The sequence below is a fragment of the Leopardus geoffroyi genome, chromosome X (assembly GCF_018350155.1).
Source record: "Leopardus geoffroyi isolate Oge1 chromosome X, O.geoffroyi_Oge1_pat1.0, whole genome shotgun sequence".
Classification (NCBI taxonomy): Eukaryota; Metazoa; Chordata; class Mammalia; order Carnivora; family Felidae; genus Leopardus; species Leopardus geoffroyi.
In genome coordinates this window covers 88,300,963-88,325,107 of record NC_059343.1, presented here as the reverse complement: position 1 = coordinate 88,325,107, position 24,145 = coordinate 88,300,963, and the positions used below count along the sequence as shown (strand labels likewise).

The 24,145-nt window shown below is 36.5% G+C and overlaps 1 protein-coding gene across 3 annotated transcripts in view; it reads left to right on the top strand.

Moving 5' to 3' along the window:
• Positions 1-24,145, top strand: part of NUP62CL (nucleoporin 62 C-terminal like) — a 78,035-nt gene that overhangs the window by 47,961 nt on the left and 5,929 nt on the right. For all 3 annotated transcript variants that reach the window (XM_045471487.1, XM_045471486.1, XM_045471488.1), the window contains 4 exons: positions 2-51; positions 191-325; positions 2,058-2,169; positions 6,048-6,114. In XM_045471487.1, coding sequence (XP_045327443.1) covers positions 2-51; positions 191-325; positions 2,058-2,169; positions 6,048-6,114 — 364 coding nt within the window. The remainder of the gene's footprint in view (position 1; positions 52-190; positions 326-2,057; positions 2,170-6,047; positions 6,115-24,145) is intronic.

Below are 24,145 nucleotides of genomic sequence, written 5' to 3'. Positions count from 1 at the left end.
GATTACAACTTTGCATGGAGAAGTGGAAAAAGTGAAACTGGATCAGAAAAGGTAGAACCTTAGACTCTCTAGGTTGAAAGATTAAAGATCGATTTCTTTGTCCATTTTTTCCCCCTTCCTCTAGTTTTTCAACTTTATTTTGCCACTCCCAATTCTTTTCATAAGCCCTTCCGTTGACTTGTTTTTTCAGGCTGGAACAAGAATTGGATTTTATCCTGTCACAGCAGAGGGAACTAGAAGATCTCTTGACCCCTTTAGAGGAGTTTGTGAAGGACCAGAATGGGGCTGCTTATCTGCAGCATGAAGATGCGGAGCCTGGGAAGACGTAAGTAACTGAATAAAGATCAAGCAATGGGGCAAAAACTTAGCTACTGAAAAAAAAAGGGAAAAAATAGAATTGAAAGACAAGGAATAAAAATTGGTAGGAAAGGACAAGTTCTTGTAGTTGCCATTTTTCAACTTATTTGACTATTTTCTGTTTATCTTTTCACGATGCTTGAAAATGAAGTAATCATTCTGGCAGTTTTGTTTTATAGCATTGTGTACACTTATTAATCTCAAGCTTATACATGACCACAGTAAAGTTTTTCTATTTGTCAAATTTTTTCTTAAACTAGAAATACCAGTTTTATGTGTGTGGTGTCATAGTATTGTGAGATATTTATGGTTTCCTATTTATATTGACTCTTGTAAACCTAATGTTCATGCAATTGCTTCAGTGATAAATCATTGGCTATTTTAAAGGCAATTTGTTAATCTGGGGGCAGGCTGCATAGCTTTCAAAAATTGAATGATTTTTGTCAGTGTCTTGGGATAAATATATTTGTGTGTGATTCACTTTTGTTGTTGATAACATTACCAGTGTTCCCACTGTAACTTCATCTCTCCGCAACTGAAATTTGGTAATCAGGCCAAATAATAAGTGTTGTTAGGAAAACTTGTCTGAATGTGCTACATAAACCAGACTGAGACCAAATCAGACTACCTTTATTAATGGCTTATTCATGAGTTAAGACTGAGCTTATTTTCTAAAGGTTTGCAAATTAACTTTTTGTTGTAGGCGCATTAAATATGGTAAGTATAGCTAATCTGTATGGACCTTAGTTCTGTTTCTGGCTTTGTCTTTCCACCTTTGTGAATCTTTTTTTTTTTTTTTTTTTTGCATTGCTTTCTATGCATTCTGCCATTTTTTGAAGCATATAGAGTTACATTTTTGGCCATGGGTTCCTAATTGTATTTTGAGGGAATAATTGAAACATTAGTTCCTTTCCAGTTGTTTTTGTGTAGTCAGATTTATAGTGTGATGGAATCTTTAGTAAGATCTTCAACAATCAAGGCAACCAATTACCTTTATTTAACTACTTTGGGATGGAAAGGCAATAGTTAGCTATGAATAAATCTAATTGAATCCTTTAATCTTTATACACATTAAGATTGAAAAACTCTCTTACCACTTTAATTCATAAGCATATTATTGACTAGGTAAGTGTGTATGTATGTGTGTAAATAATTTGGGTAGAACTCTTGAGAATTTAGCCAACTAATATTTGCTGCGAATGTGTAACAGGTTTATCTGCCTTTAATTATTGTTAATCTCATTTCTCAAAACATCTTTTATTGAATGGTGGATATATATAAGGTTTTACTTTGAGAATTTAGTATTTAAAATCATTAAAGACCTCTCAGCACTTATTGAATACTGGTAAACACCAAATAACTTCCCATGTATCTAAGGGTCTTAGGAGTTTATTATAAGAGCTAAAAAGAGTTTCTTTGCTTCAGAGCTCCCTGGAACGTTGTCCAGAGAGTAAATAGGTGACTATAAAAATGGCAAGATGGATACAAGGCCTCACCTATGGAGTCTTTTTAGACTATGTTAATTATAAGGTTGTGAATGCTGCCTACATAAAAATGTGTCATTTGTCATAACTGAGACCTACTTAGAAGGGGGGGGATTGGTGCAAATCCAGCTGGCAGCATCATCTTTGTATGTCAGTAACAAGACGTAGCAGAGAAAGCATTTCTTGTTAATCTCTTTATTTTACCTGCCTTTTCAGTTACAAATTAGCAGAAAATATAGATGCTCAGCTGAAGCGAATGGCCCAAGATCTCAAGGACATTATCGAAAACCTGAATACATTCGGAAGTCCTGCAGACGTCACTGACCAGGTGCGTTAACTGCTTTATCTATTTAGACAAGCAAGATTTAGTATGAAATTAGCATTCTGTGGGTTCCTCTAGCTAGTCACCTTGTCCTGTCCTCTTGTGTTCCTTACCTGCCTTTGTTGATCTGAACTTTGGGGTGTAGTTAGTGGGGCAGGAAATATTTATGAGCAGAAAAGGTTATGACTTTTTTGTGTGATTATTCCTAGGAGGGTAAAAAAAAAATGACTTTCCTCCCTAAATTTTCAGGGTTTTCTCTCTGCTCTTCACACAGCTAAATATGTCCCTGTACTTACTTTTTCTGTCAACTTACTTATTGGCTAACTCATTCTTCCTTTTCCTATGTGTTCATATAATTGTGAGTTTATATGTTTGAGTTTATTAGGTATATCCAGGCCATCCTTAATTTATAACTGGGATCTATCTCAAAAGTTTGATAAGTCAGCCATTTGAGTCTTAAAATATATTTTTCCATAGAACTTTTGTTTGATGTGGTCATTATGTTTCTGTCTGCCTCATAGAATCCTACTTCACTTATAATGTAAGTGTATTTTAGCATGGGAAAATAAAGCTGAGCCTCCAATTAGAGAATTGAGATGTTTTGAATTAATTTGGCCATGAGAAAGGATTGTTTCCTTTATCTGTGCTCCAATTAAAGAGCTTATTTCCTCTACCTTTCCCTATTGTCATAGCAGCTAAATGAAGTTCTTTTTCCCCCTCCCACTCCATGGCAGTAATGGTAAGAGGAATCTTCCATTGTGGGAACTCCTATTGTACTTTCTATCTGTTGATTATAATTCGGAGTGGGACCAGGATCTGGGCAGGTGAGGACAAAGGATATACAATATATTGTGATTATTCTTTAGTAAGCTCTTTGTCCAATCATACAGATAGTTCTTTATCTATGTACACCATACTAACCTTTTTATTTATAAAGAGACAGCATGGCATAGTTTAGGAAAGCATTAGAATTTTATTTAAGTCACTTAATCTCTGGATCTTAGCTCCTTCTTCTGCAAAATGTCAAGGGTGGACCAAATGATCTTGAAGTACCCTCTAACTATAAAAATTATGCCATTCTCTACTTTGGGTGAATCTAAAATTGAACAAAGACAAATACAAATTAGACTGGGATTATCCATGCTACCGTCTCCTTGTGTTCACATAGATGATCGCAAGTTGACAGAAAATAAGTTTTCTTTTTATGACCTATTAGGTCACCATTATGATTATAAAATCCAAAATTATTTTATAAAAGAATTTTTATGCATAGACAAATACATGCAGATTTACTCATGAGGCCGACCTGCTGTCTAGTCTCTCTGTGTTAAATTAAAATACGAGAAGTTTCTGAACAGAGCAAGTAAAAGGGGCCTGTAATCTTATCCTTATCCTTTTTGTTTACTTAGCCTTGTTTTACTTTATTTTGGTGGCAGGGAGTAAATGGTGTGAGTCTTTTGTTTTTGTTTTTCCTGGCAAGGGTGATTGAGATATTTAAGATGAGTGAATTAAAGATAATTGCTGCTTGATAGTAAGACAAAAGAAGCAAGAGATCAGCAACAATTCATCTCTTTTCTCAGATAGCATAGATCATTGGACAAGAAGCAGAGAAAACATTTGCTGAACAATAACATTCTTGCAGATAATTTATTATAACTAGATCAACAGAGCTCCTTTACCGTGGGCCATACACCAGGGTAGAAAGATAGCAACGATATTTAACAATATTCACAATGATGGGATTTACCTTTGTTTTTACTTTTTGGGGGGTTGGGGATGGGAGGGAAAGCCTAATACCTGAAATTTTTATTAAGTAAATCCATATTTCGGCAAATGGTATTCAGTCACATTGTCTTACAAAAACTCACTTTTCCCGGGTGGCTCAGTAGGTTGAGTAGCTGACTTCGGCTCAGGTCATGATCTTGCCACTTGTGAGTTCAAGCCCCACCTTAGGCTCCCTGCTGTTGGCACAGAGCCCGCTTCAGATCCTTCATACCCCTCTCACTCACCCTCCCCCACATGCACTCTCTCAAAAATAAACAAACATTAAAAAAAATCTCATTGTGGTGCCTGGGTGGTTCAGTTGGTCGGCTCAGGTCATGATCTCTTGGTTTGTGAGTTCAAGCCCCGCGTCAGGTTTGTGCTGACAGCTCAGAGCCTGGAGCCTGCTTCTGATTCTGTGTCTCCTCCTCTCTCTGCCCCTGCCATGCTCATGCTCTGTCTCTCTCTGTCTCTCAATAATAAATAAATGTTAAAAAATTTAAAAAATTCATTGTTCCTAGTACAAGTTGTATTTCTATTTGTTATGTTAAAACACACTAAATTTGCTACTTTCACTACATACTGTTCTTTTAGGTGTAACATTTTCATTTCTTCCTATTATATCCTGGACTTTACTACAATAGTCATAAAAATATTTTTAAAAATTTAAATGTTTAGTGTGTCTCATTACAAACTTAATACATATACTTATTCAATGTGTTAGGGTTGGAAAATGTGGAAATCTATAAAGAAAATTAAATCACCTATATTACCAGTACCCTGTGAATACATTGGTATGTTTTTGCCAAGTCTTTTTGCTGTGCTGGTAAAAATTCTCCTTTTGTTTTGAACAGCATTGGAAGCAAACATATATAGAGTTTTGTATTTAATATTCTTTCATGGTGTTTTCTCAAAATTTTAAGCATTCTTTGAAAACTTTGGAAATCTTTGAAAATATTAATGACTCTATAATATTTCATTAGAGGTGACTTTACCATAATATATTGGATTGCTTTTTTAAATTGGTGGAGATATTGTTTCCAAATTTTTGCCATTATAAAATTGCTCTATAATGACCAGTTATGTGTAGATTTGATTATTTCCTCTGGATAGGTTCCTAGAAGTAGAATAAGATATGAATATTTTAAGATTGTTGATATATATTGTAAAAATTTACATTTTGAAAGGTTGGGTCAGTTTTTATTACTATAGGCTATATAGGAATCTACCTGTTTTCTCCATACACTTGACAACTGAGTATTACCATTTATTAAAAATTGCTGACTTGGAGATCTTGCTATTTAAACAATATGATGGATCTCAAGGGCATTATGCTAAGTGACATAAGTGAGACCAAGAAAGACAAATACCGAATGATCTCTCTTAAGTGTAGAATTGAAAAACACCGGCACCAAAAAAAATGAGCTCATAGATACAGAGAACAGATCGGTGGTTGCCAGAGGCAAGGAGTAGGCAGTGGGTGAAATGGGTGAAGGTGGTCAAAAGGTACAAACTTCCAGGTATAAAATAAGTTATGGGGATGTAATGTATACAGCATGGTAACTATAGTTAATAATGCTGTGTTGCATATTTGAAAATTGCTAAGCAATTATATCTTGAATGTTAATATCACAAGAAAAAATGTGTTTAACCACATATGGTGATGGATATTAGCAAGAGTTATTGTGGTGTTCATTTCACAATATATATAAATATCAAATCATTATATTATGCACCTGAAAGTAATAAAATGTTATTTGTCAATTGTACCTCAATAAAAAGCTGCTGATTTGTTTGAAAAAAGTAAGATTTTAAGTTTTATATGAATTTCTTGTCTTGTGAAATGTCTGTTAATGTTTTTTATTTATTTTTATGTCGTAGTCAGTCTTATTGAATTACAGGCATCTTTCTTGACAGTTACAAAATTGTTAGATTGAAGTAATATGAAGATGTAATGAACATTACAAATATGAAAGAGCAAAAAGTCATTAATATTTTATATATCTTCAGTCCATTTCATACCAAAAGAAATGAAAAGTTACTTCGTAATTTCAATTTTTTATGTTTGTTTTACTTACCGTATCTGAATAATCATAATCTAAAACTTATGTGTGTGTTTTTAGCTCCAGCAGATCTGCAAAATTCTGAATGCTCATATGGACTCTCTACAGTGGATTAATGAGAATTCAGGTGGGAGTTTATTTGTACATGAAGGTATCCATTATTACAAGTAGAAAACGTGATGCAAGTCAGCTTTTATGCACCATGACCACACTCAAATGAGAGTTTGGTTATAGGGGTATTGCTTAACTGACAGAATGTATACATTAACTCTCAAGAAGTCTAATTGCTTGTTTTTATAAAATGGAACACTAAAGAATAAGTGTGTGAAGAATAAACTAGAAACTCATGAAATTAGAGGGTGTATAGGAATGAGGTGGAGGAGCTAGGGAAGAAGCAGGACTTCTCCAAGTATACCTTTTGACATAGTTTTGGTTTTTGGCCTATCTAAAAGTTTAAATACTCAAAAATAAGAAGCCAAAAAGAATGGGAAGAAAGACAAGTGCTAAAATCGAATACATACAAATTGAAACCAAACAAACCCGTGTAACTAATTTATAACATAATCCAGCTCAGATTTTTGAACGTGTGTTCTTGACAGTACGTTCTTACTAGGATGTAATCTTAAGGATAAAAAGATCTGCAGAGAAATCTTAAACTTTCTTAAGAGGCTATTGTTAGTTTCACAATTATAATGCACTGTATTGTGTTTATATATATTCTAATATAATAATATTGTCATCCTGTATATTGTAGGATAAAGAAAAGGCATGAGGATAGTAATGATAATGGAAACCAAGATTTTCATTGAAAGATAAAAGAGATAGAAGATATTTTTCTCTTCCTTTTATATTTGTATTGTAATTTTTTAAAGTTTATTTTGAGAGAGACACATGTGTGCATGTGGGTGGGGGAGGGGCAGAGAGAGAGGGGGAGAGAATCCCAAGCAGGCTCTGTGCTAAGAGCACAGAGCTCAGCATGAGGCTCAATCCCACAAACCATGAGATCATGACCTGAGCCAAAATCAAAAGTCTGGATGCTTAACTGACTGAGCCACCCAGGCACCCCTGTATTGTAAATTTGAATTGCAAATATTAGTATGAATTCCTGTTCCCTTTTTCTGTGTATAGAAAAGGCAGGGATGCCTGGGTGGCTCAGTTGGTTAAGTGTCTGACTCTTGATTTCGGCTCAGGTCATAATCTCATAGTTTGTGAGATTGAGCCCCACATTGGGTCTGTGCTGACAGTGTGAAGCCTGCCTCTCTCTCTCTCTCTCTCTCTCTCTCTCTCTCTCTCTCTCTGCTCCTCCCCCTTTAAAAAAAAAAGAAAGGTCGAACAAGCAATGACAAACCCCAGTAGCAATGAACAGCACCTCAAGCACCTAAATCTTGGTTTTTAAACACCATCTCCATTAGGGGAACCTGGGTGACTCAGTCAAACATCAAACTCTTGATCTCAGCTCAGGTCTTGATCTCAGGGTCATGAGCTCAAGCCCCATGTTGGGCTCTATGGTGTATGTCAAGCCTACTTAAAAAAAAAAGTACCATTCCCATTAAAAGTTATAACCAAGGCTTCTTAGGGAAATATCTGATCTCAGGTTTCAGGCAGGGAATGTACAGGGTGAGTTTGGAACTTTTTATGCAAGAAAAGAGATTGTTCAAAACTAATGAGGTTATATCAGAACACAAGATGGTGCTTGAATGGGCTTCTATTGGCCAAATTAGGATGGTTTGAACATCAAAAAGAGTATCAATAAGTGGATTACTATGATACATTGAGGGGGGAAAATCTCTGCTACTCTAGAGAGAAATGGGAGGTACAGGGAAAAGTCTTTGTAGAAACATGTCAGCTAATAATTATAGAAGGAATTATAGAATTAGAGAACCACAATTAAGAAAATTTCAACAGAGCACTTCTATTAAGCTTACCCTGAAATTGAATACCTTGCCTCATTTATTTATTTTTAAAAATATTTTATTAAAAAATAAAATATTTTTTAAATAAGTTTATTTATTTGTTTTGAAAGAAAGTGAGCGAGCAGGGGAGGGGCAGAGAGAGGGAGAAGGAGAGAGAATCCCAAGCAGGCTCTGCAATGTCAGCACAGAGCCTGATGTGGGGCTCAATCTCATGAATTGTGAGATCATGACCTGAGCCAAAATCAAGAGTTGCACACTTAAGTGACTGAGCCACCCAGGTGCCCCATTACCTCATTTAATAAATATTTCAACTGTCAATCATTTCTTGGCAGAAAAAATATGCTAGAAGGAATGGACCAAATACAGACTGCATGTTACTGAGTTATTTTTTTTTTAAGAAAAAATCAGTTTTATTGAAGTATAATTTACATACCACAAACAAGTACCACTTTAATCAATTGATAAAATTTAATATCACTAGTAGCAGGATAACTTGATATGATGTGCCTCTTGATATGACACGATAAGAAATATACAGTATCACATATGTAATATTCTTATCAAAAATGGTTCATCTGAATCTAATCATAAGAAACAGACATTCTACCAGTGAGATAGTTTGAAAGATGATGTAATATTCTTACCAAAAATGTTTAACTGAATAAAATCACAAGAAAATAATCAGACACTCTATGTGTAGCACATCGTGAAACATAATTGGCTTGGGACTTTTCAAAAAGTCAGTCATGGGAAACAAAATTCAAAACCAAGCTAAGGGAATTGTCTTAGTTTAAAAGAAACATAACAAGTCTACTATGTTAACTTTGATTGGATACTGGATCAAAACCAAGAAGACTTGCCTTGCCTTGTCTTGCCTTGCCTTGCCTTGCCTTGCCTTTCCCTCCCTCCCTTCCTTCCTTTTCTTTCTTTTTCATTTTCCCTCTTTATTTCTTTCCTTGCCTGCCTGCCTTACTTTCTTACTGCCTGTCTTCCTTTCTTTTTATTTTTCATTGAGTTCTAATTGATCTATAACACTATGTTAGTTTCAGATGTACAGCATTATGATTCGACATTTATATACACTGCTAAATGATTACCATAATATGTCTAGTTAGCAACTGTCACCATACAAAATTATAAAAAAATTCTTTTCTTGTGATGAGAACTTTTAGTTATTTACTATCTTGGCAACTTGCAAGTATGCACTATAGTATTATTGACTATAGTCACCATGCTGTACATGACCTCTCCATGACTTATTTATTTTATAACTGAAGTTTGTACCTCTTGACCCTCTTCACCCCTTTCATCTTTTCCCCTCTAGCAACCACCATGCTGTGTTCTGTATTTATGAGTTTTGTTTTGTTTTGTTTGTTCATTTGTTTTGTCTTTTAGATTCCACATATAAGTGAAATCATATGGTGTTTGTCTTTGTCTGACTTATTTCACATAGCATAATACCCTCTAGTTCCATCCATGTTGTCACAAATGGCAAGATTTCATGTTTTTATGGGTGAGTAGTATCCCACTGTGTCTGTGTATGTGTGTGTGTATGTATACCAAATCTTCTTTTTCTTTTTTTTTTTAATTTTTCTAACGTTTATTTATTTTTGAGAGAGTACAAACAGGGGAGGGGCAGAGAGAGAGGGAGAGAGAGAATCTGAAGCAGGCTCCAGGCTCTGAGCTGTCAGCTCAGAGAGCACAACGTGGGGCTTGAACTCACAAGCGGTGAGATCATCACTGAGCTGAAGTCAGACGCTTAACCCACTAAGCCACCCAGACACCCCCCAAATCTTCTTCTTTTTTTAAATTTTAATTCCAGTATAATTAGCAGTGTTTTATTAGTTTCAGGTATGCAATATACTGATTCAACAGTTTCTATACATTACTCAGTGCTCATCACAATAAGTGTACTCTTAATCCCCTTCACCTATTTCACCCATCCCCCCACCCACCTCTGTATACCAAATCTTTGTCCATTCATCCAGCAATGGACAGTTAGATTGTGGCCAAATCTTGGCTATTATAAATAATTCTGCGGGGCGCCTGGGTGGCGCAGTCGGTTAAGCGTCCGACTTCAGCCAGGTCACGATCTCGCGGTCCGTGAGTTCAAGCCCCGCATCGGGCTCTGGGCTGATGGCTCAGAGCCTGGAGCCTGTTTCCGATTCTGTGTCTCCCTCTCTCTCTGCCCCTCCCCCGTTCATGCTCTGTCTCTCTCTGTCCCAAAAATAAATAAACGTTGAAAAAAAAAATAATTCTGCAATTAACATAAGGGTATATAAATCTTTTCAAATTAATATTCTCATTTTCTTCAGATAAATACGTGGTACTGTAATTGCTAGATCATTGGTAGTTCTATTTTTAAGTTTTGAAGAAACTCCGTATTGGTTTTCATAGTGACTACACCAGTTTACATCCCCACCGATAGTTCATAAGGGTCCTAGTTTTTCCCACATCCTCACCAACGCTTGTTATTTCTTATCTTTTTGATAATAGGCATTCTGACAGGTATGAGGTGATACTTCCTTGTGGCTTTGATTTGCATTTCCCTGATGATGAGTTATGCTGAGCATCTTTGCATGTGTCTGTTGGCCACCTTTGTGGCTTCTTTGAAAAAATGTCTATTCATGTCTTCTGCCCTTTTTAAATTGGATTATTTGTGTTTCTGGTATTGAGTTCTATAAGTTATTTATGTACTTTGGATATTAACTCCTTATTGGATATATCATTTGCAAATATCTTCTTCCATTTGGTAGGTTGTGTTTTCATTCTGTTAATGGTTTCCTTTGCTGTGCAGAAGTTTTTTAGTTTGATGTAGTCCCATTTGTTTAATTTTGATTTTGTTACCTTTGCTTTTGGAGTCAGACCCAAAAAGTCATTGCCAAGACTGGTGTCAAGGAGCTTTTCACCTATGTTTTCTCAAGAAGATGTTATTTAGAATAATTGGGGAAACTGAATATGAACTATATATTAATTGATATTAATGAAATTTTAATTTTTTTCATGTGTTGTTGTGGTTGTGTAGGAAAATATTTTATTCTTAGAAGCTGTATGCTACATTATTTAAAGAAGTCATATCTGTAGCTTTCAAGTTGTTCAAAATCTTGTGAAGAGAAGGAGATTGAACAATTTTAGGCAAAATGGTAACAGTGGGTTAATCTACATAAAGGATATACAAGTTTGTGATTTTTACTATTCTCTTGACTTTCTATAGATTTAAAATAAAAACATGGGAAGGAAATAATTTTTATAGACTTTTGCCTAAATATGGACTATAATGAGGCTTTAGTAATTGAGATAAATAGGGGCTAGTTAGGCAATCAGAGTTGTTACTCTTTTTAAAGATGTAGTATGAAAATAATACAAGTTTTCTCATTTGTATTATTTTATTTCTAGATTCCTCATTCTCTTCATTAATAGAATTCATCAACCATGAACTTCTTCATCTTTCCCCCCTTTCAGACCTGCCTATATCATCATTCACCTTTACTTCCTTCTCTCAGAAGAAGAAATGTTCTATCCTTTTCCAAACTCTTTTGAATCATCATAGGGATGTTAAATTCTATATTGCTTTAGTATTAATTACCTGATGGGTAGATGTTTCTGAGTCTGATAGATACGGGTTCAAGTCAAGGCATTACCACTTAATAGTTTTGTGACCTTAACTGTTGCTTAATTTCTGAGTCTGTATCCTCATTTTACTAATTTTTATTTTTACTTTCTTAAAGGTTTGTTTATTTTTGAGAGAGAGAGAGAGTGTGCAAGGGAGGGGAAGAGAGAGAGAAGGAGACGGAGAATCCCAAGCAGGCTCTGCACTGTCAGCACAGAGCCCAATGCGGGGCTCGAACTCACGAACTGTGAAATCATGACCTGAGCCGAAATCAAGAGTCAGTCGCTTAACCGACTGAGCCATCCAGGCACCCCTGTATCTTCATTTTAAACGTGACGGATAATATTTACCTTTCAGAGTTTTTGTAAGGATTAAAAGAAGCAATGTTGAACTTTCCTTGAGCAGTGCCTGGCCCAGGTTGGTGGTCAGTAAAAGACACTGGCAGAACTGGTTATCAGAGATAACTGTGTATAGGGGAGAGAGAGAAGGAGAAAGACGAGAAGTAATTGTTAAATTGGGTCTAGGAAAGGCAGTTCCAGGTAGATTATCATTGAAAACCACTCACCTTAGAGAAGTTGTAAGAATGGCTGATATGTGGGAGAATGTTGGTGACTGGAAAACACTGAGGAATGAGATTATGCAGTCTGACTCAGTTGTCCTCCTGTCTGTATTCCTACAGTGAACAGTTCTTCTTGAGTGGAATTGGGGCGGGGGTTGTCAGAATGTAAATGGGGCTGTAAAGAAAGATTATAGTCAATTTTTTTTCTCCTGGCTCAGATCTTTGTCATAAGTAAAATATCAAGGCCAATGTTTTCCTACTAATAAACTTAAGTTTGTTAGCACTGCAGGGGACTTTATATAAATGAAGAAACTGTGGCCCAGAGAGTTTAAAAGACTTCCCTGAGAACACACAACTAATTACTGGCAAAGCTAGGACCAGAATCCAAATTTCCTGATTATCAGAACAATGTTCTTTCTACTGGTATGCTCTCAAAACAATTTTAATATAGGCATCACTGGATGTAAAAACAAACATGTTACCTAACAGTAGAGGACAAGGGTTTTCAAAATATGATAATGGTAGTACTTTGTGTGGGACATTTTGTTCTAATTTCTGGGTAAATTTCTCAGTCAACACAGGATAAAAAGAGTAAGAATAAGATAGTTATGGATAGTAACTGGGAGTTACTTGTTTGCTTAAAATGCAGTTGAACTGGAGACAAAATGAGATTCTCAACTGAGACAATGGAGGCCATGATGAAGATGGGGGAAAAGCCTGGTAATTCTTGATACTGTGAGCTCCTTTTTGCTGTTCCCACCCAAGGAACCTTTCCTTTTCATATCAGGAAATGACATGATCAAGTAATGGAGAGTGGCAGGGTTCAATTATGTTAAGAGGTGATTTTTGTTGGTGATGGTCTATTTTGCTTTTTAATAGTTAATGAGATCACATCTGCTGATCAGGACTGTGGACTGAGAAGTTTAAGGTTAAACTTTTCAATGGGTCCATGTATTCACATCCAAATAATAGTTATAGAAAAATTAATACGTTATTTTCACAATAAAAATAATATATTTTTTACTAAAGAAAAATCTCTAAGTGTATAGTTTTTTAAAATGGCTTTAATTTCAAAATCTGTGTTTTAAAAGGTTTCTGGGAAATGTTTTTATGATTTAATATCCTTAACATTGGTATAAAATTTTTCTTATTTAAAAAAATTTTTTTTAATTTTAACGTTTATTTATTTTTGAGACAGAGAGAGACAGAGCATGAACGAGGGAGGGTCGGAGAGAGAGGGAGACACAGAATCCGAAACAGGCTCCAGGCTCTGAGCAGTCAGCACAGAGCCCGACGCGGGGCTCGAACTCACGGACCGTGAGATCATGACCTGAGCTGAAGTCGGACGCTTAACCGACTGAGCCACCCAGGCGCCCCTAAAGCATAGCAACTATAATGCTAATAGGATCATGTGCTTAACTTAAGAATCAGCTTATCCTTAAAAGTGACTTGGAAATCATACATCACACTTTTGAGGTACCTGGGTAGCTCAGTTGGTTGAGCATCCAACTTTGGCTCAGGTCATGATCTCACAGCTTATGAATTCAAATGCCACATCGAGCTTGCTGCTGTCAGCACAGACCCCACTTTTGATCCTCTGGCCTCCTCTCTCTTTCCCTCCCCTGCTTGCACTCTGTCTCTCTCAAAAATAAATAAACATTTAAAAAAAGAAATCATACATCAAAATTCAAATATATTAAAGTATTACACTGTCCAATCAACTTTTCATTATTGATGAGTGAGTTATAGAGAAGCAGGCCCCTTTCTTTCTCTAGCATACATGGAACCAATTTATGGGATTGAGCTAGAAAGTGGTCAGAGATAAGTACAAAAGTATTGAATTAGGGGATGTCTGAACATGTGCTGATATTGACCAGTTCTCCGATTTGATATTCATCCATTGTTTAACATTATCTCTGCCGCTTCCTCCTGATTAGTATAGATAATTGAGAGTTAATAGTAATGATAGTCCAATACCACTTTCCATTCTTGTCTCTTTCTGTAAAAATTTACAGCATTATTTCAAGGTTTGCTGGATGGTGGTGCTGCAGTCACACATCTGTCTTCTGAGTCACCGAAACTGCAGCAACTCCAGCTCTTTGAGGACCACTTATGACAGAGTTGACAATCAATCTGAGCTAATTTGTTATTCATTTTAAATATATTGAGCTACTTCTCTGAGAGAGGGGGGAGATAGGGGTGAAGGACAAGCATTTTTTTGTTTCTTCATATACCAAACCATTGTTGTGTCTATAATATTAATATCATGTGCCACAATAAAGGAATGTGCAGTGTAAATCATCTACTTACCATTATTTAAAAGTTCCTTCAGGGGCGCCTGGGTGGCTCAGTCGGTTGAGCGACTGACTTCAGCTCAGGTCTTGATCTCACAGTTTGTGAGTTTGAGCCCCGCGTTACGGGCTCTGTGCTGACAGCTCAGAGCCTGGAGCCTGCTTCAGATTCTGTGTCTCCCCCTCTCTCTTCCCCTCCTCCACTCATGCTCTGTCTCTCTCTGTCTCAGAAATAAATAAACATTAAAAAAAAGTAAAAGTTCCTTGAATATTTTCATGGTATTTTGCTTTTTTGGTGAGGTGTCCTAAAGCATCACGATTAAAATATATTTCATCCATAATCTTTGCAGTCTCTTATGGGTTACAACCCCATGATTATTTAATAGCAGCTCACAACATTTTGGCTGCTATTTAGGGCAGAGAGAGAAGAATCCTTGAAGTAACTAAAAATGCTACAGGAATTTTGTGATGTTTCCAAAATATAGTCCCATTAGTACTGGTCTGTGATCACCTTATTTTTTCTTTTTTGATGTAAAGCATTCTAAGTTGTTTAGTGTGGCATGACTAACTCTTGTATAAAATGCCTTCAGGATCATTTCAGAGAAGCAGCTTTTTGTGATATGTCACAATCATAATTCATTTTTACCCAATGTTAATATTTATTGGTTGAGGGGATTATTCTAAATTAGATTTTTCAGGGTTGGGTATTATTTATTTATTTACATTTTTTAAAATTTATTTTGAGAGAGAGAGAGAACCAGCAGGGGAGGGGCAGAGAGAGAGGGGGACAGAGGATCTGAAGCATGTTCTGTGTTGACAGCAGAGAGCCCGATGCAGGGCTTGAGCCCATGAACTGCGAGAACCTGAGCCAAAGTCAGACACTCAACCGATTGAGCCACTCAGGTGCCCCAGGGTTGGGTATTTTTTAATCGCTTTTTTAAAAATTGAGGCATATTTGACATATAGCATTATGGTATTTTCAGGTGTACAACGCAATGATTCAAGATTTGTGTACATTGTGTTAAATGATCACCACAGTAAGTCTGGTTAATATCTGTCACCTTACATAGTTACAAAAAGGTTTTTTTTTTTTCTCATCACAGGAATCTTGTGTTGACAACTTTTAATATCTTTCTTAGCAACTTTCAAATATGTACTACAGTATTATTAACTATGGCCACCATGCTGTATTTTTTTTAAGAAGTTTGGTCCAAAGGGTGCCTGGGTGGTTCAGTCAGTTGAGCATTCAACTCTTTTTTTTATTTTTTTATTTTTTTAACATTTATTTATTTTTGAGACAGAGAGGGACAGAGCATGAATGGGGGAGGGTCAGAGAGACAGGGAGACACAGAATCCGAAACAGGCTCCAGGCTCCGAGCTGTCAGCACAGAGCCCGACGCGGGGCTCGAACTCAAGGACCATGAGATCATGACCTGAGCCGAAGTCGGGCGCCCAACCAACTGAGCCACCCAGGCGCCCCTAGCGTCCAACTCTTGATTAGAGCTCAGGTCATGATCCCAGGGTCATGAGATCGAGCCCCGTGTCAGGCTCTGCACTGAACTCATGGAGCCTGCTTAAGATTCTCCCTCCCTCTCCTGCTGCCCCTTTCCCCCGCTTGCTTGCTCTCTCTCTCTAAAAGAAAAAAATAAAAATAAAAAAAGAAGCTCGGTCCATTTAAATGCTCTAAAAATATTTATATTAATTAATTATCATCCCTCTTAAATCTGAAGAGCATCAAATGCTGAGATGCCAAAAGATGTCTTTGAATTCCAAATGAAGTGTCTTCTTCCTCTTTCATCTTCTCAAATAGAATCTGATTTACTGATTAAGGTGGTTTCTTTTACCTCCTCTTTTTATTAAATTCTTTGGGAAATCTTGGTGAAATTGGTTGATCAGTGAAGTCATCTATTGTGTTCTGGAGTATAATGTTCCACTTCAGATACTTGAGAAGCAAACATTCTTGATCTGCCAGAGATGTGGCAACAATGCAGACTCACTTTAAGGGTCTCTTAAGCTCAGCAGAGACAGGTACTCACATGCTTCTTCCCACTGCAGCTAACTGAAAGGTATTTTAATGTCTTCCCATTGTTTAATGAGCTGCCTCCTCATCTCTGCTCCCCTTTACAGACAAAATAGGTTTATTGTCACATCATTGTTCCTTGATTCTAAAGAATCTCTTATAGGTTAGATTAGGGTACGAAGGTTAAAAATGATGAAGTCTTCAGCTCCTGTTAGGAAGTAGTGCGTGATGGTTAACATTCTCAGAGCTCCACTTCTAAAATTCCTTTTCTATATGTAAATCCAGATTTGAAACACACTCAGTGCATCTGCAGAATTAGATTTCTCCCTAATCCTCCTTATGTACATTTTGTGCCCAAGTGAATTTCTTCAAGCTGGAGAGCCTCCTCAGATGAATTATATGTAGCATGATTTAAATCACTCCCAAATAGGATTTATATTGTTTGTGAGATATACAGATTTTTCTCCAAAGCAATTTTCTTCCTGGTAGTGACTAAAAACTGTAAATATGCTGGAGTCTTGCTGTAATGGTGTTTTTGTGCCCATGCTCTATGGCCACCTCATAGATAAAATGGCCTGATAGTATTTCACCAATGATATCTACCCAGATGGGGTTCAGATAGACCTGCCTTATTTTGAGCCCTTCAGTATTTGAAGGGACAACAAATAGCATTATGCTGTTGTGCCAGTTATTAGCTCAGCATTGTACTTTTTCTTTGAGGTCTTCACAGCATTTGATAAACAGGCACACTGTAATAGAAAAAGCACTTGTAGATGGGAGTCTGAAGATAAGAATCCTGGTATCGTTTTTCATTAGCTTTGGCCTTTGGGAAGCTACTGAACCTTACCTTCTTGAGTTTTTCATTCTCTCCATCTTAGGATATTGTGGGACTCAAATAAGGTGATATGTATAGGCATTTTGAAAACTGAAGTACTGTATAATTGGAATGTGTTCTTTTAGATGCAAGTCAAAACCACATATTTGTGACTCTACATACAAAATACCTACTGTGGGCCATGGCACTGTCAATCGGTGTAGGAGGTATAAACATCAGTGCTACACTGCCTTGAACAGGTTCACAGTGTGGAGTGGGGGTAGAAAAGAAAGAGAAACATCTTTAGTTGATTTCCTGGAAGAGGTAGAATTGAAATGAGACTTGAAGAGTGAGTGATATTTCAATAGGATGACTGTCTGAGGACCACTTAGGATGTAATGTAATAATTCTACTACCTTGTTTCCGCCATGTCGCCTCGAAGATTTCAGGATACCTTCACCATTTTTTCTTTTTATACCTTTCCTTGAAATGTATATTTTATTAATTTTGTATGAAGTGTAGTGTTATACACAAGCAGAGAGTACCACTTGAATGTATCAGTAGCAAGACCAGGATGAACATTCCCATGGCAGAGATGAGAGCTTTGCTCATCATCTAGAAATACTCTTCTTCCCATCAGACCATAGTTAGTACTAAGAATTCAGGTATATTTATTCTGAGTGTTCCTTCAGTTTTAATAAACTGGGAATCTTCTTAAAATTAGCTAAGACAGGGAACCTGGGTGGCTCACTCAGTTAAGCATCTGACTCTTGATTTCAGCTCAAGTCATGATCTCATGGTCGTGAGATCGAGCCCCATGGGATTCTGCTTGGGATTCATTCTCTTTCTCTCTCTCTCTCTCTCTCTCTCTCTCTCTCAAAAAAGTAGCTAAGACAAATAGGACAGTGTTCTCTCTCTCTCTCTTCTTTCCTTGCCCCCTTCCTATCTCTCTCTTCCCTTATCTGAATGAGAAATAAACCTTAATTATATTACCCTCCCGAAATTTCAAGATTGCTTTTAAACAGCAGACTAACCTAATACAGAGGTATGTTCTACAGTAACCAGAACCTATCGCTTCTTGGACTTTTGGCTAAGATCAAGTGCAGTAACGAGAACCTAAAATATGGCTTTAGCTTAACAGGCATGCAACAATGAGGGAAACCATATTGAAGGCTAAAAAGATGGCCAACCATATTAAGTAGTGAGAACAGATTTGTTAAAACTGTTGCCTCATATAAATAGTTGTATTATGTGCCTATTGAGCAGGCACTTCCAGGAAAAGAGGTTGAGAATCTAATCCTTATTTGTGTTAGTCTTCATCACTGAAATTTTTATTTAGTTAATTGTACATTCACATGCACTAGTAAGAAATAATAGAGAGGTCCTGAAGAAATAATAGAGAGGTCCTATTCTTTTTTTTAAGTTTATTTATTTATTTTGAGAGAGAGAGACCGAGCAAGCTAGTACAGGAGGGGCAGAGGGAGAGAGAGAATCCCAAGCAGGCTTACAATGCAGGACTCAATCCCACGAAACATGAGATCATATCCTGAGCCCAAATCAAGAGTCAGATGCTTCACCAACTGAGCCACCCAGGCACCCCATGGTCCAGTTTATTCTTTATCTAGTTTTCCCCACTGGTAACATCTTATAAAACTGTAGAACAGTATCACAAGCAGGATATTGACATTGGTATAATCTGTCTTTTTCAGATTTTCCTGGTTTTACTTGTATTGTGTTTGTGTGTGTTCAGCTGTATACAGTTTTCTCACATGTGTAGGTTTGTATATCCATTACCATAGTCAAAATTCAGAACAGTTACATTACCATAAGAATTACTCATATTCCCCTTTTATTGCCAGAACCACCTCCATCCCACTCCTCTAACCCAGATCCTAATTCCTGGAAACCACTAATTTATTCTCCATTTCTAAAATTTTATCATTTCAAGATATTGTATAAATGGAATCATACAGCATATAACCATGTGGCTTTCTTTTTTTGCTCAACGTAATTCCTCTGACATTGATCTAAATTACCTATATCAGTGGTTTTATCCTTTTTGTTGCTGACTAATATGCCAGTTTTCCTAGTATGTATGCATCACAGTTTATGTACACATTTACTGGTTGTAGGACATCTGGGATGTTTCCAGTTTTTGGCTACTCATGAATAAAGCTTCTGTGAATATTTATGTGCAGATTTCTTGTATGAACAGCAGTTTTCATTTCTCTAGGATACATGTCCAAGAGTGCAATTGCTGGTCATATGGTAGTTGCATGTTTAGTTTTATGAGAAGCTGCTACACTTTTTTTTTCCAGAGTAGATGTACCCTTTTCCATGTCCACCAGTGATGTATGATAGATCTAATTTGTCTGTGTCCTCAATGGCATTTGGCATTTTCACTGTTTTTTCCCTTTTGACCATTCTGATAGATGTGTAGCAATATCATTGCAGTTTTAATTTCATTTCTCTGGTGGCTAATGATGTTGAACATCTTTTTATATGCTTATTATATTGCTGTCAGTATATCATCTTTGGTGGAATGTCTCTTCTTTTGTCCATTTACTAATTGGTTTATTTGTTTTAATGTTCTGAGAGTTTATTATATATTCTAGGGTATATACTAGTCCTTTGTTGGCTTATGTGGTTTGAAGATGTTTTATCCTAGTCTTCATTTGTCTATTCCTTTTAATAGAGCCGTTCACAGGACAAAAATTTTTAATTTTTAAAAAAAATTTTTTTTTCAACGTTTATTCATTTTTGGGACAGAGAGAGACAGAGCATGAACGGGGGAGGGGCAGAGAGAGAGGGAGACACAGAATCGGAAACAGGCTCCAGGCTCTGAGCCATCAGCCCAGAGCCTGATGCGGGGCTCGAACTCACGGACCGCGAGATCGTGACCTGGCTGAAGTTGGACGCCTAACCGACTGCGCCACCCAGGCGCCCCAAAAATTTTTAATTTTGAGGAAGTGTAGTTTCTCCATTTTTTTATGGATTATGCTTTTGGTGCCAAATCTAAGAACTTTCTGCTGAGTACTGTATCCCCAAAATCCCCCCCTCTTTTTTTCCTACAAGTTTTATTGTTTTACATTTTCCCTTTAAGGCCATGATCCACTTTGAGTTAATATTTCTATAAGATGTGAGGTTTAGATCAAGGTTTTTTTTTTTTTTCCTTTTTATGCCTACAGATATCCTGGTTGCTCTGGCACCATTTGTTGAAAAGACTATCCTTCCTCAATTGAAATGCTTTTACACTTTGGCAAATATCACTTTGGCATATTTGTGTGGTTCTTTTTCTGGGCTCTCTACCCCATGGACCTATATGTGTTTTCCTCCACTAATATCACACTGTCTTTATTACTGTTGCTGTATAGTAAGCCTTAATATCTGGTAGAGTCAGTCCTCCCATGTTATTTTTTTTCCTGTCAAGATTGTTTTGGCTACTTTATTTCCTTTTCCCTCTCACAAAAATTTGCTGAGATTTGATAGGAATTACATGAAACCTATAGATCGGTTTAGGGAAGAATTGACATCTTTACTTTGTTGAATCTTCCCATCCATGAAAACATGGCATGACCCAACATTTATTTAGATTTCCTTTTATTTCTTTCATATGATTTTGTAATTTTCAGCACCCACATTATGTACATTTTGGTTTTGTTAGATTTATACTTAACTGTTTCATTTTATTTATAGTGATTACAAATGGTATTATGTTTTAAATTTTGGTTTCCACATGTTCATTGCTAGTACATAAAAATGCAATTCATTTTTATGTGTTGATCTTGTATGTAGGCTTGCTGAACTCACTTCTTGGATCTAGGAATTTTTGTTTGTTTTGTTTTTGATTCCTTAGGATTTTCTACAGAGGTAGTTATATCATCTGCAAATAGGGATAGTTTTACTTCTTCCTTTCCAATCCATATGCCATTTATTTCTTTTCCTCACATTGCACTGGCTAGAACTTTCTGCACTATGTTAAATAAAAGTGATGAGAGCAGACATCTTTGTCTTGTTCCTGAGTTTGCACAGAAAGCCTTCAGTCTTTTGCTTTAAGTATGATGTTAGCTGTAGGGTTTTTTTGTAGATGCTGTTTATCAAGTTTAGGTAATTCTGCTCTGTTCCTGACTTGCTGAGAATTTTTATCATGAATACGTAGTGGATTTTGTCAAATGTTTTTTCTGCATCAATTGATATAATCATATGTTTTTTCTTCTTTAATTAGTTATTATGGTGGATTACATTGATACCTTTTTTAATGTTGAGCCAGCCTTAAATTTGTGGAATAACTTCTACTTGGTCATGGTTTATAGTTTCTTTTATACAGCGTTGAATTCAGTTTGCTAGAATTTTCTAGAAGTTTTTAAGTGAGAGATTTTTTTTTTTTAATTTTTTTTTTTCAACGTTTTATTTATTTTTGGGACAGAGAGAGACACAGCATGAACGGGGGAGGGGCAGAGAGAGAGGGAGACACAGAATCGGAAACAGGCTCCAGGCTCCGAGCCATCAGCCCAGAGCCTGACGCGGGGCTCGAACTCACAGACCGCGAGATCGTGACCTGGCTGAAGTCGGACGCTTAACCGACTGCGCCACCCAGGCGCCCCAAGTGAGAGATTTTTAAATGTTCATGACAGATATTGGTCTATAGTTTCTCTTTTTTTATACTATCATTTCTTGGTTTGTTATTAGGTTAATAGTGGCCTCTTTTTTAGAAAAATTTGTGAAGAATTGGCATTGATTCTCTTTAAGTATTTGGTAGAATTCTCCAGTGAAACTGTATATGGGCCTGGGTATTTCGTTTTGGGGAGCTTTTTAATTACAGACTCAATTTCTATAATGCTTATAGGAATATGCTTCAGAGTATCTTGGTTGCATTTTCATAATTTGTGGTTTTCTAGGAATTGGTACAATTCTGCTAAGTTTTGAGTTTTAAGAATAGTTATTCTTAGGATTTCCTCTTGATACTTTTAATGGCTGCAGGACCTGTAGTGATCTGCCCTGTTCATTCCTTACATTGGTGATTTGTGTTTTCTCTCTATTTTTACTTTTTTCTGTCTTAGTAGAGGTTAATCAATTTTATTGATTTTTTTTACCCTCAGAGAATCAGCTTTTTGTTTCATTGATTCTTCTATATAGTGTTCCTGTTTTAAATTTCATTGATAACCAGTCTTTATTATGTCCTTCCTTCTGCTTGCTTTGGGTTCAGTTTGCTCTTCCTCTATTTTCTTAAGGTAGGAACTTAGGTTATGGATTTGAGACCTCTCCTTGTTTCTAATAGCATTCTCTTTCAAGGCTTTCTGATAATCAGCAGTTTTTAAACATCAGTTGTCATCTCTAACCATCAGTTTTACTAATGGTTCTTTTACTTTCCATTATAAAGCTCCATGTTAACAAATACCTGCACATACATACCCAAAGGCACCTCAAATTAAACTTACATAAAACTAAACTCATTATCTTCACTCTCTCCTGGGCCTCTCAGATCAGTAACTCCTCCTACTTTTCTTTTTCTCAGCTAACGATTGCTATTATTTACTCAGGGAACTTAAGGTAGACTATTTCTATTTCTCCAGTAAGTAATGATGATTATACTTCTTAATAGCTCTTGAATCTTTTCAGTAGATTCCTATCACTGCCTTATTTCAGGTCTTCTTCATCTCCCACCTTGATAGTAGAGTATAAGGTTTTTTAATAAGGTTTATGAAAAATACCAGCTCCCCTGTCCACACCCCGTTTGCCACTCGCTAGAAGCAATCACTTTCAATTATTTTAGCTGCTTCTTAAAAAATTTTTTTCTTTTTTCTTTTATTTATTTGTTTAATTTATTCTGAAAGAGAGAGCACGAGTTGGGGAGGGGCAGAGAGAGAGAATTCCATGCAGGCTCCGCACAGATAGTGCAGAGCCCGACATGAGGCTTGAACCCACCAACTGTGAGATCATGGCCAAAACCAAAATCAAGAGTCAGACGCTTAACTGACTGTACCACCCAGGCGCCCCTAAAACATATTTCTAGATCTCTAAATACCATGTATACTGTTTCTTTTTAGTTTTCCCATTTTAGGCTTTCTGTACTGACTTCCCAAAATGGGAGGCAAGGATTTAACTATTTTATACCACCCTCATTTTGTGTGTGTATATGTGTGTATATGCATGTAGTACCTAAGTATGTGTATATAATATACCACCATACTGCCCCCCCCAGTATATGTACATATTACATATAGAGAAGTATATAAATGTATGCATGTAAGTACACTTTTCTGTCATCTTACCAATATAGGTATATCATAAATTATACATAGAACAGTATTTATTATTTGAATTCTGATTGCATAAATGTCACTCACAGCCCGGCCATGTAACATGCTATATTATGTCATTTCTCTTTTTTTCTTAAATGTTTATTTATTTTGAGAGAGAGTGTGCACGAGCAGGGGAGGGGCAGAGAGAGGAAGAGAGAGAATCCCAAGTAGGCTCTGCGCTGTCAGCAGCAGAGCCTGATGTGGGGCTCGATCTCACAAACTGTGAGATCATGACCTGAGCCAAAATTAAGAGTCAGATGCTTAACTGACTGAGCCACCCAGCTGCCTGCTTTTTTTCTTTTTAAAGTTTTATTTATTTATTTTAGAGAGAGAGAGGCAGTGAGTGAGAGGGAGAAAGAATCCCATCCCAAGCAGGCTCCGTGCTGTCAGCATGGAGCCCGTATATGTTATTGCTTGTACAAGTTTTTGTTTTCCTTTGAATTTTATTTCATCATTTGCTTAATTTTCTATATATTTACCAGTAGTCCGTTCTCTAACTCCCTTCTTTTTCTTTAAATCTATCAATTTCTCCTTGGATTTCTTTCTCCCAGAGCCCTCTTATCTCTAATCTACTATCTGGCATTGTTGCTCCCTTGGTTTGCTGCTCAACTAGATTCTTCCTTCTCTCGAATCATGTATTCCTTCTATT